The sequence below is a fragment of the Vipera berus genome (assembly GCF_964194415.1).
Source record: "Vipera berus genome assembly, chromosome: 9".
NCBI lineage: Eukaryota > Metazoa > Chordata > Lepidosauria > Squamata > Viperidae > Vipera > Vipera berus.
In genome coordinates, this window is record NC_138212.1 from 17,180,621 (window position 1) to 17,193,295 (window position 12,675).

Genomic DNA, 12,675 nt, shown 5'->3' on the forward strand with positions numbered 1-12,675 from the left:
AACTGCCTACCTTCTGATCGACAAGCTCAGCATCCTAACCCACTGAGCCACCGTGTCTTACTCTTTCTTACTCTTATGGATATTCCAAATTTACTCTTCTGGAAATGTCAGGAATGAGTGTGCTTTGTTATTTTAATTATTTACAGTGGAAGACCAATTATTCAAAATTCGTCAAATACAACATATCTACCCATCCTTCCATATTGCATCTTCTTTGTTATAACCTATTGGTTTGTTTGATGGTTTGATTGGTTGGTTGGTTGATTGGTTGATTTCTGGAATGCTGCAATCATACTGTGGAAAGCTGGCTAATCCAATTCTCCAGTAGCTAAAAAAATACAATATAAACTGCTATCAGCAGGTGCTTAGCACACATGACGTGGCACGTGCTTTGCATATTTATATGGGAGCTTGGCAGATGCTAAAGAAGGAAGCAGTTTGGGCATCTCTGCTTCTGTGCAAACATGTACACTGTCAGCAGTCAAGAGAGTCAAAAGCAAAGAGCAGGTTCTGGCTAAATCGGGAGTTGAAAATGCTTCCAACATTTATTTTTTATTTTTATTTTAATTCCATTTATATCCCGCCCTTCTCCGAAGACTCAGGGCGGCTTACAAGCTTAGCAGTAGCCTTCATTCTATGTATATGCCTGCTTATTAGGGCTTTCACACACACACACACACACCCCAAGCGGCATTATTACAAAGTCAGCTTAATTGCCCCCAACAATCTGGGTCCTCATTTTACCTACCTCGGAAGGATGGAAGGCTGAGTCAACCTTGAGCCTGGTGGGACTCGAACCTGCACTAATTGCAGGCAGCTGGTGTTACTTAAGGAGGCATTAGCCCACTGCTCCACCATGTGAGATAACAGAGATTGAGACGTGTTCTTCCTCTCTGGCTATCGTAAGACTAGTGTCCCCTGTATTTGTCCCTCTGGCCGTGAGTGTTAAAAACATGTGGCACACTTTCCTATTATTTTGAGATGGAAAATATGAAAACCATACAGGTAACCCTCAATTTACAACCATTCACTTAGTGACTGTTCAAAGTTACAATTGCACTTAAAAAAGGGACTTATGACTGGTCCTCACACTTACGACTGTCACAGTTTCCACCACTCGTGTGATGTAAATTTAGACCCTTGGCAACTGGCATGTATTTTCGATGGTTGCAGAGTCCTGGGATCATGTAATTGCCATTTACTGTATGAGCTTCCTAGCCAGCTTCTGACATGCAAAGTCAATGGGGGAAATCTGAATTCACTTAATGACTGCACGAATCATTTCATGATTTAAGTGATTTGCTTAAAACCCACGGCAAAAAAAAAGTCATAAAATTGGGCATGACTCAGTTAACAACTGCCTTGCTTAGCAACATAAATTCTGGTCTCAATTGCAGTTGCAAGTCAAAGACTATCTGTACTGCTCAGCCATAAATAGGTATTTCATCATTAACAAGTGAAGAAGGAACATCAAACTTCAGTCCTCTCCAAAGTCCACTTCACCTCTTTGAAGTCCTTTGATACCTCTCAAATGTTTGACTACCCCTGAAATAAGGAGACATTTAAGCCCTTTCTGGATATGAAGAAGAGAAGTCTACGCCCTTTTCTCTATGAAGAGCGGTCAAGAATTGGCCCACAAAGGACCAAGAGTGGCTGATGACGGTTGCCATTTGATGCCATCCTCCCAAATTCGAGCAGGACAAAGTTGGACCTCTCTCAACAGCCTTGGAGAAAGCCTTTCCTTAACCTAGGGTCTTCAAACTTGGCCCTTTTATGACGTGTGGACTTCAGCTCCCAGAATTCCTCAGCCAGTGTGCCTGGCTGAGGAATTCTGGGAGTTGAAGTCCACAAGTCACAAAAGGGCCAGGTTTGAAGACTCCTGCTTTGACCAAATCCAACTGAGATATTGGTGAGAGGCAGAGAAGAGTGTGATGGATTTTTGCACAGTTCCTCACCTGCCCAACTCTTGATGGGATACCCACCTTAACTCCAGTTCTGGAAGCCATACTTGATGGACCATTCAGAGAAACAGGATTGGAAGAGGACAAAGGGCAAATCAAAGCAGACAAAGTGAAACTGATAGAGCTGGATCTGCTTAACCTTGAAATGGAAAGTCTAAGGAAAGGAATGAAGGCAGTTTTTTAGATACTTGAACCCTGTGAAACAGGGTTATTTGTTAGTTATCTTTCCAGACTTGCAGGGCATGGAATCGTGGCACGGTTGGCTGAGGAATTCTGGGAGTTGAAGTCCACAAGTCTTAAAAGTTGCCAAGTTTGGAGACCCCTGCCATAGATAATAGGAAAACAGATTCTGATTGAATGCAAAGAAACTCTGACCGAAAGAACGGCTAAATGAACCAATGAGCCGAGATGGAGCAGAATAATTCTACATTTTTTTTTCCTTTTGGCTCATATTCAATTAAATTAAAGCTTTTTTTAAAGAAATTTCTGGCAAAGGAAAATGGATCTTCAGTGAAATATTTATGGGTGAGCATCAGTGTCTCACTTCATTTACTTACAAGGCAACTGAGGAGTGTGCATGAATCTTTTATGTCCATTAGAAGCTGTGATGACATCAGGTCCACCATGATGTACATATCACTTGTCTGTTCTCCTGGACGCTTGTTGACCTCTCTTTCTTTGGAGAAACTTCTCTCCAGATGTCCCTGGATTCTAAACTCTTCATGGAACTTCTCTAGTGGCAGTCCTATTGTAAACTTCAGAACTGCTGGAAGAATCTCTTCTTCTGAAAAAAAAATGGGAGGAAAAAAATTAACCTTCCAACTTCTCTGCTTACAACCTTGGTGGAGAATTTCAAGAAATCATTTGTGCCTGGCTCTAGAGCCACTCTGGACAGCCATCCATCAGAGTTGCTTTATTTGGGATGACTACAGTGGTGAGCAGGTTGCACTCAAAAGGCTTTTGAAAATTAGGAGAGCTAATGTTCAGCTGTTGGACTGCAAGGAGATCAAACCAGTCAATCCTAAAGGAAATCAAGCCTGTCTGCTCTTTGGAAGGACAGATACTGAAGCTGAAGCTCAAATATTTTAGCTACCTAATGGGAAGAAAAGACGCATTGGAAAAGTCCCTGATGTTGGGAAAGATGGAAGGCAAAAGGAGAAGGGGACGACAGAGGATGAGATGGTTAGATAGTGTCATCGATGCAACAAACATGGGATTTTGGCAAATGCTAGGAGATAGTGGAGGACAGGGAAGCCTGGCATACTATGGTCCATAGGGTTGTGAAGAGTTGGACACAATTTAGCGACTGAACAACAACAACAACATATTCAGTTTGTGGGAAGCATCCCAGACTGGCCTAAATGTTTCCTTCTGTCCCCACACAGTGAGGCCATCTCAGATGAATGCATATGTCCCCTTTGCATGGAGGGGGGAAAACAGCTTTGATGTCCACCCATTTAATAATGGTGCATGAGCAAGTTCAGCTTAATTCTCTTGTCACCTTTCTGGATCTGGTGGTGGAATAAGAGTTACATTTAGGAATAGGAATTCATATCTACTTCTCAAAAGCTTGGGGGAACGATTGGCTCCAGGTCTCCTTGCCAACCGCCGTCCCTGGTCTGGCTGTCACTCTGCTTTCCTCTCCAATGTGCCTTCACACCTCTTTTTCTCTTTGCTCTGTCTGCTGAGTTTCTTTTGTCTCCTGCACTGGATGTAGCTCATCCATCATTATCCAGAAGGGTGATACTGTTGACTAAGCAGCTTGTACTCCCTAATTACACAGTGCCAAGACCGCTCAAGGTTTAAAGTGATGGGATTGGGATAAAGGGAGCTGTCAGGTGATTGATTGGACTGGAGTATATTGGTTATGTGTCTGTTCTCTGAAAGGCAGTGTGAAGGGCCACACTTTGCATGCACTAACTCTTTTGAGTTGAGTCTCCAGCATGTCTAACTGAAGGCATTCAGTAGAAGCTAATGAGAAAGATTCCTTGGTGTCTGAGATTTCACCTGCATGGCTGTCAGGCATGGTAAATTTGTCACTTGTACTCCTATAACTACCTGTTTTGGTACAGCAACCAAACAGGACAATGGGTAGCTAATTGCAACCAGCCTGCCTTCCATAGAAGACCTGCATATTGCACGGGTCAGAAGAAGGGCTGAGAAGATATTTGCAGACCTCTCACATCATGGACAGAAAATGTTTCAGCTGTTTTCCTCTGTATGGCGTTAGACACAGAGACAAGTTTTTTTTTGTGTGTGCCCTAATCACACTTGGCCAAATAAATCGATAGGGAATCACATGCCAAAACGATTCACAGAGACAGATTTTTCCCTCATGCCTTCACTCTGCTAACACCTAATTCCCACAGAATGTCTAAGGATATTTACCCATGTAGTAGGGCTGTATTACTACTATCCTCATCTTTACTACTACCTTCTCCTACTGATATCTTATGATTATATTACTTTGTTGTTTGTAAGTACACTGAGAGCTTATACACCGGAGATGAATTCCTTGTGTGTCTAATCACACTTGGACAAATATTCTATTCTATTCTATTCTATTCTATTCTATTCTATTCTATTCTATTCTATTCTATTCCATTCCATTCCATTCCATTCCATTCCATTCCATTCCATTCCATTCCATTCCATTCCATAAATGGAAAATGTCCCCAAATTTTCTAGCTATCATGGCGTTGTTGAGAAATTTGGGAGTTGAAATGCATAAATTAGGAGGTGTCTAATTGTGGTCATTTTAGTTGGCCTTGCAACTCCCAAATGGCTATGGTTGGGTACGGCTGTTGAAGGAAGAACTTTAAAAACCTTTGAAGGTCTCATGTAGCTTCCAATAATTTTCCAGGCATAGCTGGGGAGGGGAAGCGTTTCCCTTGACAAATTCCATATTATCACAATGTGTTTCCAACTTCGATCAATCTCCAGCAATCTGGGAACTCTCCATCCAATGTGTAAAAACTTCAGCTCCCAAAATTTCGCAAATGTCCTGGCTATAGATGAAGCCTAAAATAAAAACAGAGGATTTGTTGAAGAGCAGGCAGTATTTGAGTGGAATACACAGGGGAACATACAGTCTAAAATGGTCCACATCTTTGTTGATGGAGGCACATTTCCTTCATGGGTCTTGCTAGTTTTCCGTGTCCCTCTATTGTTGGGGGTCAACCAACTTAACAAGAACCAGATTCTTCAAAATCTGGCATCTACCAAACTGAACTTGGACAGGTTAATTCTTAGGACTTTAATATCGTGCATCGAACCTTTTCTGGATGCTTGAAAAATGGGTTAATTTTAATATTTAATATATTTATTCAATTGAATATGGTTTCCCACTCCAGTAGACTCTTGCATTGCTTGCAGAATCCATAAAAAAGAATGAAACAATTGAAATCCAAATAAACAGGGAGCTTGGACTGAAATAACAAACAGTACAAAAAGTACCAAGTAACAATGCAACAGGGGCCTGACTTCACACCCGCATTAACTCCGGTCCTGTGAACAGAGCCAAGTCTTAAAGGCTTCCTGGAATACCAGGGGAAGAAGGGGCACCATCTGAAACTAGAAATGCTGATCCAGGAGGTGGTGAGGAGTACGTCTCAATTTTGGCAGCTTTAAGATGTGTGAACTTTAACTTCCAGAGATCTTCAGCTAGCATATTGGCTGGAGAATTCTGGGGTTTGAGGTCCATGCATCTTAAAGTTGCCAAGATTGGAAAACACTGGTGGGGACCAGGATAGAGAAGGCATATTTGCTCTGTCCTGCAAGAAAGCAGCTTTTAATTGAAGGGAACCTCTTTTAAATGGCCCCAATTTCACCCACAGGGACGCGGTGGCTCAGTGGGTTAGGACGCTGAGCTTGTCGATCAGAAGATCGGCAGTTTGGCGGGTCGAATCCCGAGTGCCGCGTAACAGAGTGAGCGCCTGTTACTCGTCCCAGCTTCTGCCAACCTAGCAGTTCGAAAGCACGTAAAAATGCAAGTAGAAAAATGGGGACCACTACGGTGGGAAGGTAACAGCATTCCGTGCGCCTTTGGCGTCTAGTCATGCTGGCCACATGACCACGGAGACGTCCTCGGACAAGCGCTGGCTCTTCGGCTTTGAAACGGAGATGAGCACTGGCCCCTAGAGTCAGAAACGACTAGCACGCATGTGCGGGGGAACCTTTACCTTTTACCTTTAGTTTCACCCACAGAATTCCTTGTGGTCTCTCATCCAAAGGTTAAACACCTTGTGGTCTTTGGGATGGTGGCTCGGGCAGAATCAATAAGGGCGTGCCAATGGCTGGTTCCTAATAACAAAAGAGGATTTCCTTCTCCAATGCCATCTGGAATAGCTGCAGGAATGCCATAAAATTTATCAAAATTATTATCTACTTAAGGATTGATGGGGATTGATTCTTGCATTAAAGGAACAGGGATACTTTGTCCCAAAAGGCTTTTCATCCTAGCTGAAATGGCAATTGCGATGGACAAATTTTTCCCTATTATATTTTCCGCGTCTTCTTCCAGAAGCTCAGATTGGATGTAATTTATCAATTTAACAGTCGTTTAAACAAGTACCTCTCCCAGTGTTTTCCAATCAGTACAGCTAGTCCTTGACTTACAATCATTTGTTTAGTGACCATTCAAAGCTACAATAACACTGAAAGTACCGTTTATTTTATTTTATTTTATTTTAATCCCATTTATATCCCGCCCTTCTCCGAAGACTCAGGGCGGCTTACAATTTAAAGCACAAATCAATGTGCTTAGTACCTTATGACTGTTTTTCACACTTACAACTGTTGCAGCGTCCCCATGCTCACGTGATCAAGATTCGGCGGTTAGCAACTGGCGTGTATTTATGACAGTTGCACTGACCCGGGTTTGGGATTCACTTAACAACCACATGCTTCACTTAACATCCACAACGATTCACTTAACCAACAGTGGCACAAAAAGTAGCAAATTGGGACGCAACTCACTTAACAAGCTCCTTGCTTCTCAGTGGAAATTTTTTGGGCTTAATTGTGGTTGTGAGTCAAGGAACGCCTGCGTTTGCCTTCCAGCCCCCCCCCCCCCCCCGATTAAACCGACACCTTTCCCCTCTTGAACGGGTGCTGTTACGAGAAGATTTGATTAAACCCAGTTTTTTTTTAATTCCATTTATATCCCGCCCTTCTCCGAAGACTCAGGGCGGCTTACAAGCTTAGCAGTAGCCTTCATTCTATGTATATACCTGCTTATTAGGGCTTTCACACACACACACCCAAGCGGCATTATTACAAAGTCAGCTTAATTGCCCCCAACAATCTGGGTCCTCATTTTACCTACCTCGGAAGGATGGAAGGCTGAGTCAACCTTGAGCCTGGTGGGACTCGAACCTGCACTAATTGCAGGCAGCTGGTGTTAACTTAAGGAGGCATTTAGTTTCCAATAAAGCATCAGTCATTTCAATGGTATCCCTGTTGAATTCATTTTTTCCCCTTTTTTTCAGCAGAAAGTCATTTATGCAGGCAGTCCTTGACTTACAACTGTTCCTTTAGTGACTGTTTGACGTTACAACAGAGCTGGGGAAAAAAAAAGTGCCTAAAAACTGCTCCTCACACTTAACAACTCTTGCAGCATCCCTATGGTCACGTGATCAAAATTCAGACTATTGGCAACCGGTAGATATTTATGACGGTTGCCACATCTTGGGGCTCATGTGATTGCCATCTCCCCCTTTCCCAGCTGGTTTCCAATAAGCAAGGTCCAGGGGGAAGCTGCATTCGCTTAACAAGTACAGCAAAAGAAAGACTCTAGAAAGAGTGCAGAGAAGAGCAACAGAGATGATTAGGGGACTGGAGGCTAAAACATATAAGGAACGGTTGCTGGAATTGCGTATGTCTAGTTTAGTGAAGAGAAGGATGAGGGGGGACATGATAGCAGTCTTCCAATATCCCAGGGGCTGCCACAAAGAAAAGGGAGTCAGGCTATTCTCCAAAGCACCTGAAAGCAGGACAAGAAGCAATGGATGGAAACTAATCAAGGAGAAAAGCATCCTAGAACTAAGGAGAAACTTCCTGACAGTTAGAACAATTAACCAGTGGAACAACCTGCCTCCAGAAGTTGTGAATGCTCCAATACTGGAAGTTTTTAAGAAGAGACTGGAGAGCCATTTGTCTGAAATGGTATAGGGCAGACATGTCAAACACAAGGCCCGGGGGCCGGATCCGGCCTGTGAAGTGGTTTCATGCGGCCCGCGAAGCCATCCTGGAAACAGTGAGGGAACAGCCCCCACTGCCTTGGCCCTGGCCCAGAGACCCTCCTTCTGCCAGAGACCCTCAGATCTGTCCCACTCCTGCCCAGGCCCCCATAGGCACCCTTGATGCCAACGATGTAGAGCTGGCCATGCCCACCCAGTAGGCCATACGCACTCTAGCCACGCCCACCCAGTAGGCCACGCCCACCCTGGCCATACCCACCTGGCCCCCTGAGGGCAACCGCAATGCTGATGCAGCCCTCAGTGAAATTGAGTTTGACACCCCTGGTATAGGGTTTCCTGCCTAAGCAGGGGGTTGGACTAGAAGATCCCCAAGGTCCCTTCCAACATGATCATCGTTGTTGTTGTTGTTATAAATATTGTAAAAATCAGGCACTTAATACAGTAAGTGCCTTGCTTAGTGACCAAAGTTCTAGTTCTAATTTTGGTTGTAAGTCATGGACTAACTGTAAGGATTTCCGTCCTTTTTTAAAAAAATCTTTTATTTTTTTTTCCTCTGATGAAACTGCTCAGCTTCGTTGTTTATGCAAGTGGATCCCCGCGTTGTACGATTGGCAAAAAATAAATAAATGGAGAACTAAACCTCCCCTTTTCCCCTTTGTGATCAGGAGCTCCGCCATCCAGCGCTCGGCAAAATTGTATTGCTAAAATGCATTACAGGTCAATTCTTATACCTGTGTTTCTCATCCTTGTCAATTCTGAGAACTTCAACTCCCAGAATTCCCCAATCAGCCCTAGGGAATTTTGGCAGTTGAAGTCCACACATTTACAGAGAACAAGGCTGGAAAACATGGGTAGAACCATTTTTTAATTGATTCCCCCCCTCCCCCAATCAGTTCTGGTACAAATTTGTGAACTCAGGATCCTTTACATTCATAGTCTTGGCTTTTGTACCACACAGTGAATCTTGGATTCCTTAAACTAAAATCTATTTTGCCTGGAAACCTCATGGACATATCCATACATACAGTTTTCTGTAGGAGTGACTTGACATTTGTGGTTTTTTTTCTGGGACAACAAGGTTAGCAATGCACTTGGTGGTTTCATTCGGGTGGAAAACCTGCCAGGTTTTTGAGGGGAGGGAGGCAGAACAGGATTACCACAGTGTCCTCTCAAAGGTCTCCACATGTTCATCGGGCAATCTGAAAGGGTGCTGAACAACAGTCATAGATTGGACCAGAGATGCCCAACCTTTCGGGCACCAGGGACCGGTTCCGTGGTGAGAGGTTTTTCCGTGGACCGGAGGGGACCGGTATTGTGTGCTGCCTGCATGTCACGGATGATGGAGCTTTGCTTGTTTGTGTGGACCGGTTCTTGGCATGCCGCAGCCCGGTACCAGTCTATGGACCGGGGGTTGGTGACCCCTGGATTGGACCATTATATTTTAGGTAGTCCTTTTTTCCAACTAATGCCTGCAGAATGCATGGGATCACAACTCCCATTAACCTTGTCCAGGATGCCTATGGATGTGTGTGTGTGTGTGTGTGTGTGTGTGTGTGTGTGTGTGTGTGTGTTTGGGCAGGAGGATTGTAGATCAGCATGCCTTGAGGTTACCTGGTTGGGGACCACTTTCTCTCTTACACCACCCTGGCTCTTAACGGGTTAACTGCAAATGGACTGTCCTCAACTTTAGTACAGCATGTGCTCAGCTTGGTGAAGTCTGACCTTAGTCCCTATAGAGTTCATTGCATTGTATGAGCTCCAAACACGCCTTAGTTTGGGGATTAAGTTAACTGTTACTCTATTTCCCTCCATTTGAAGATGCTCAGCAATCAATCCCTTTTTTAGGATTTTAAGATGGTCTGTTTGGGCTCTTTTTGTGCTCCCTTTCCATTCCAGACATCATGGCTTGCAAGAGGGTGGTTATTTTGGATAAAACATTTGAATTGTTTATGTTTATAACTGCTTTACAAAGGAAAAATTCAAGAGCAAAGCCAAGGAAAACTTTATTGCTTCAGTTTTATGCCACCCAAAGCCACTTCCCTGTGTGATGGGCAGCTCTATATAAATTAGACAGACAGACAGATGATAGATAGAAGAGAGATAAGAGAGAGAGAGGTGATAGCTAAAGCTTGGCAAAAAATCCTAATAAAAATATCCAAACCCAAACGGTAATTCATGTAAATGCACTTTAAAAAAAAGACAGGCCCATTTCCATCTTTTTCACCTGGAAGACTGGGCAGAATGTGGTGTCATGAGTACTGTAAAAAGGAAATGATCGAAATAAAGGACAAAAGTTCTTGAAAATTACACCCAATGCAAAGGGCGGTTGTCTGAAATCAGTGTAGGAAAACCAGGTCTGGTTGTTTTTGAGGCCAGCCCCCACCCCCACCCCGCCCTGGAGATTTTTCCCACGGTTTCTCTGCTGTCTGGTCCTGCTCTCTCCTCTCCCCCACACCCGGCTGGCTTCTCTCTCTTGGTCTGCCTTCCTTCCATAGAAGCTCAAAGCTCTGCCCTCCCTCCCTCCCTTGGCAAAACCAACATTTGCAGGCCTTGTTCTCTGGGCTTCTCTGCATCTCTGCTGGACATTCTTGATGCATTACTTAATTGTTGTCTGAAAAGGCTCTGCTGCTGCTGCTGCTGTGAGGGGAGTGATGTGCTTGCGTGTCTGTCTGTGTGTTTGTGCAAGCATGTCTACAGGAATCAAGGATAGTGAAGAATTACGTATGTGGGTATCTGCAAAACTAGTGATTCCATCTCTCTCTCTCTCTCTCTTTCATCTATGGGTTTGGGGTGTCCCTTGGAAGGAAAGGAATGGGGGAGGGGCTTCTGGGGGAGTTGGGGTCACTAACAGCTCAGGAAGCCTTTGTGGAATGGGCAACGAGCTGAATCGGTCCTCAGAAATGACTAGAGCGGAAACATAGAAACTAGGAAACTCACACACCTGTCTTGGATGAGAGATGATGTTTGACAGACCAGTTCCAAGTTTGAATGGCTTTCCCCCTAAAGATGGCACCTGCCTCCAAGCTGTGGGGGTGTGATCTTTGGCGGCTTAATTTGATTATGCCGTGCTTCTAGGGCCTGAGGGCAAATGGAGGCTTTTATGGGCGGCTTGCACAATGTTTGATTGGTGGTCTTGGGTGTTCACAGTAAAGGCTGTTCATGAGGCTTTCTTCGTAGTGTTGAGGAAATGGTTTGCCCCTCCCTCTTTGGGGGCTGTTTTTTTTTTTGACTTCCCGGTCCATTGTTTCCCAACTTTGGCAGCTTTAAGATGGGTGGATTTCAGCTCCCAGAATTCTCCAGTCAGCTATGCTCCCTTTGCTCAATCTATGTATTTTGGGGGTGCCTTGGAAGGAAAGAAATGGGAGGGGAGCTTCTGGGGATCATTCACAGTTCAGGAAGCCCTGGGTGGAGTGGGGAACAAAATGAAACAGTCCTAAGAAATGACTAGAGGGAAAAAAACAGAAACTAGAAAAAGAGAAACGGAAAAATAGCAAGCGGGAGAATTCTGGCTGTTGTAATCCACCCATCTTAAATTTGCCAAGTTGAAAAACACTGTTCTAGTCTAATCCACAGCATGAGGCTTTCCTCATGGTCTTTCATCCAGGGAAAACCCTTGGCTTGTCGTTTCCTTCTAAAACAGCACTTGTAACTTTTGATCATATCAGCAGCTGAGTCAGATTTGAGCCAGCCAATGTCTGTCTTTCAGCCTCCGGTCAGACCCTGTCAGAAGTGATGCCAGCGCCTCGAAATGAACAGACGGCGCCCTTGGGGGGGAAGGCGGAGGCTCAGGCCGGCCTCCAGACCCCCCCAGCCCTCCATCCAGCAGTCCCGTCTCTGCCAGCCCCAAATGAACTCACTGGTGCCAAGACCCCCGCCACACCTGTCTCGGAAGCAAGTCCTGCCCTCCAGACTCGCCAGCCCAGCCCCCTGCCTGCTGCCCCACTTCCAGAAGCAGAGACCTTGCCCCCTAAGAGTGATCGCCCCCCACCCATCGGAGCCCCGAGTCCGCCTCAAACAGAGGAGACGCGTGGCAGTACCCGCCTGCCCCCCAAGAGCGAGCAGCCTCCCCCTGTCCAAGGTTCGGGCACTGCCAGGGCAAAACAAGGTAGGGTTTTTTTGTAGGTGGGACCAACTTACAGAGGGGATCTAGAGGGTGCCTGGGACGCTGTTGCCCACAAATCATAGCATTTTCTTTCTATTTTGTGCCAAAGGTCCGTAGGTCCAACCAGCCATAAATATCCATACAGCTAGACCTCGACTTACCACACTTTGTTTAGTGACCATTCAAAGTTACAAGGGCCACTGCAAAAAGTGACTTATGACCATTTTTCACCCAACCATTGCAGCATTCCTCATGGCCACACCTGGCAACTGACTCATCTTTATGACGGTTGCAGTGTCCTGGGGTCATGTGATTTTTTTTCCCCTTGACAAGCCAAGTCAATGGGGGAGCCAGATTCAATTAACAGCCCTGTTACTAATTTAACAACTGCGGTGATTCACTTAAGAGTTGT

The 12,675-nt window shown here is 44.9% G+C and overlaps 1 protein-coding gene and 1 long non-coding RNA gene across 5 annotated transcripts in view; one reads left to right on the forward strand and one right to left on the reverse strand.

The window, feature by feature from the left end:
- Window positions 1–12,675, forward strand: part of MAP7D1 (MAP7 domain containing 1) — a 78,492-nt gene that overhangs the window by 22,203 nt on the left and 43,614 nt on the right. For all 4 annotated transcript variants that reach the window (XR_014027397.1, XM_081335192.1, XM_081335193.1 and 1 more), the window contains exon 2: window positions 11,868–12,266. Coding sequence is in view for 3 of the 4 variants with exons in the window: in XM_081335192.1 (XP_081191318.1) it covers window positions 11,868–12,266 (399 nt within the window). In the remaining variant the exon portion in view is untranslated. The remainder of the gene's footprint in view (window positions 1–11,867; window positions 12,267–12,675) is intronic.
- On the reverse strand, window positions 2,603–6,278 carry LOC308671986. Its single transcript, XR_014027324.1, has 3 exons — window positions 6,143–6,278; window positions 4,788–4,982; window positions 2,603–2,745 (listed from the first exon to the last, which is right to left on the reverse strand). It is a non-coding gene; the product is annotated as an uncharacterized lncRNA (long non-coding RNA).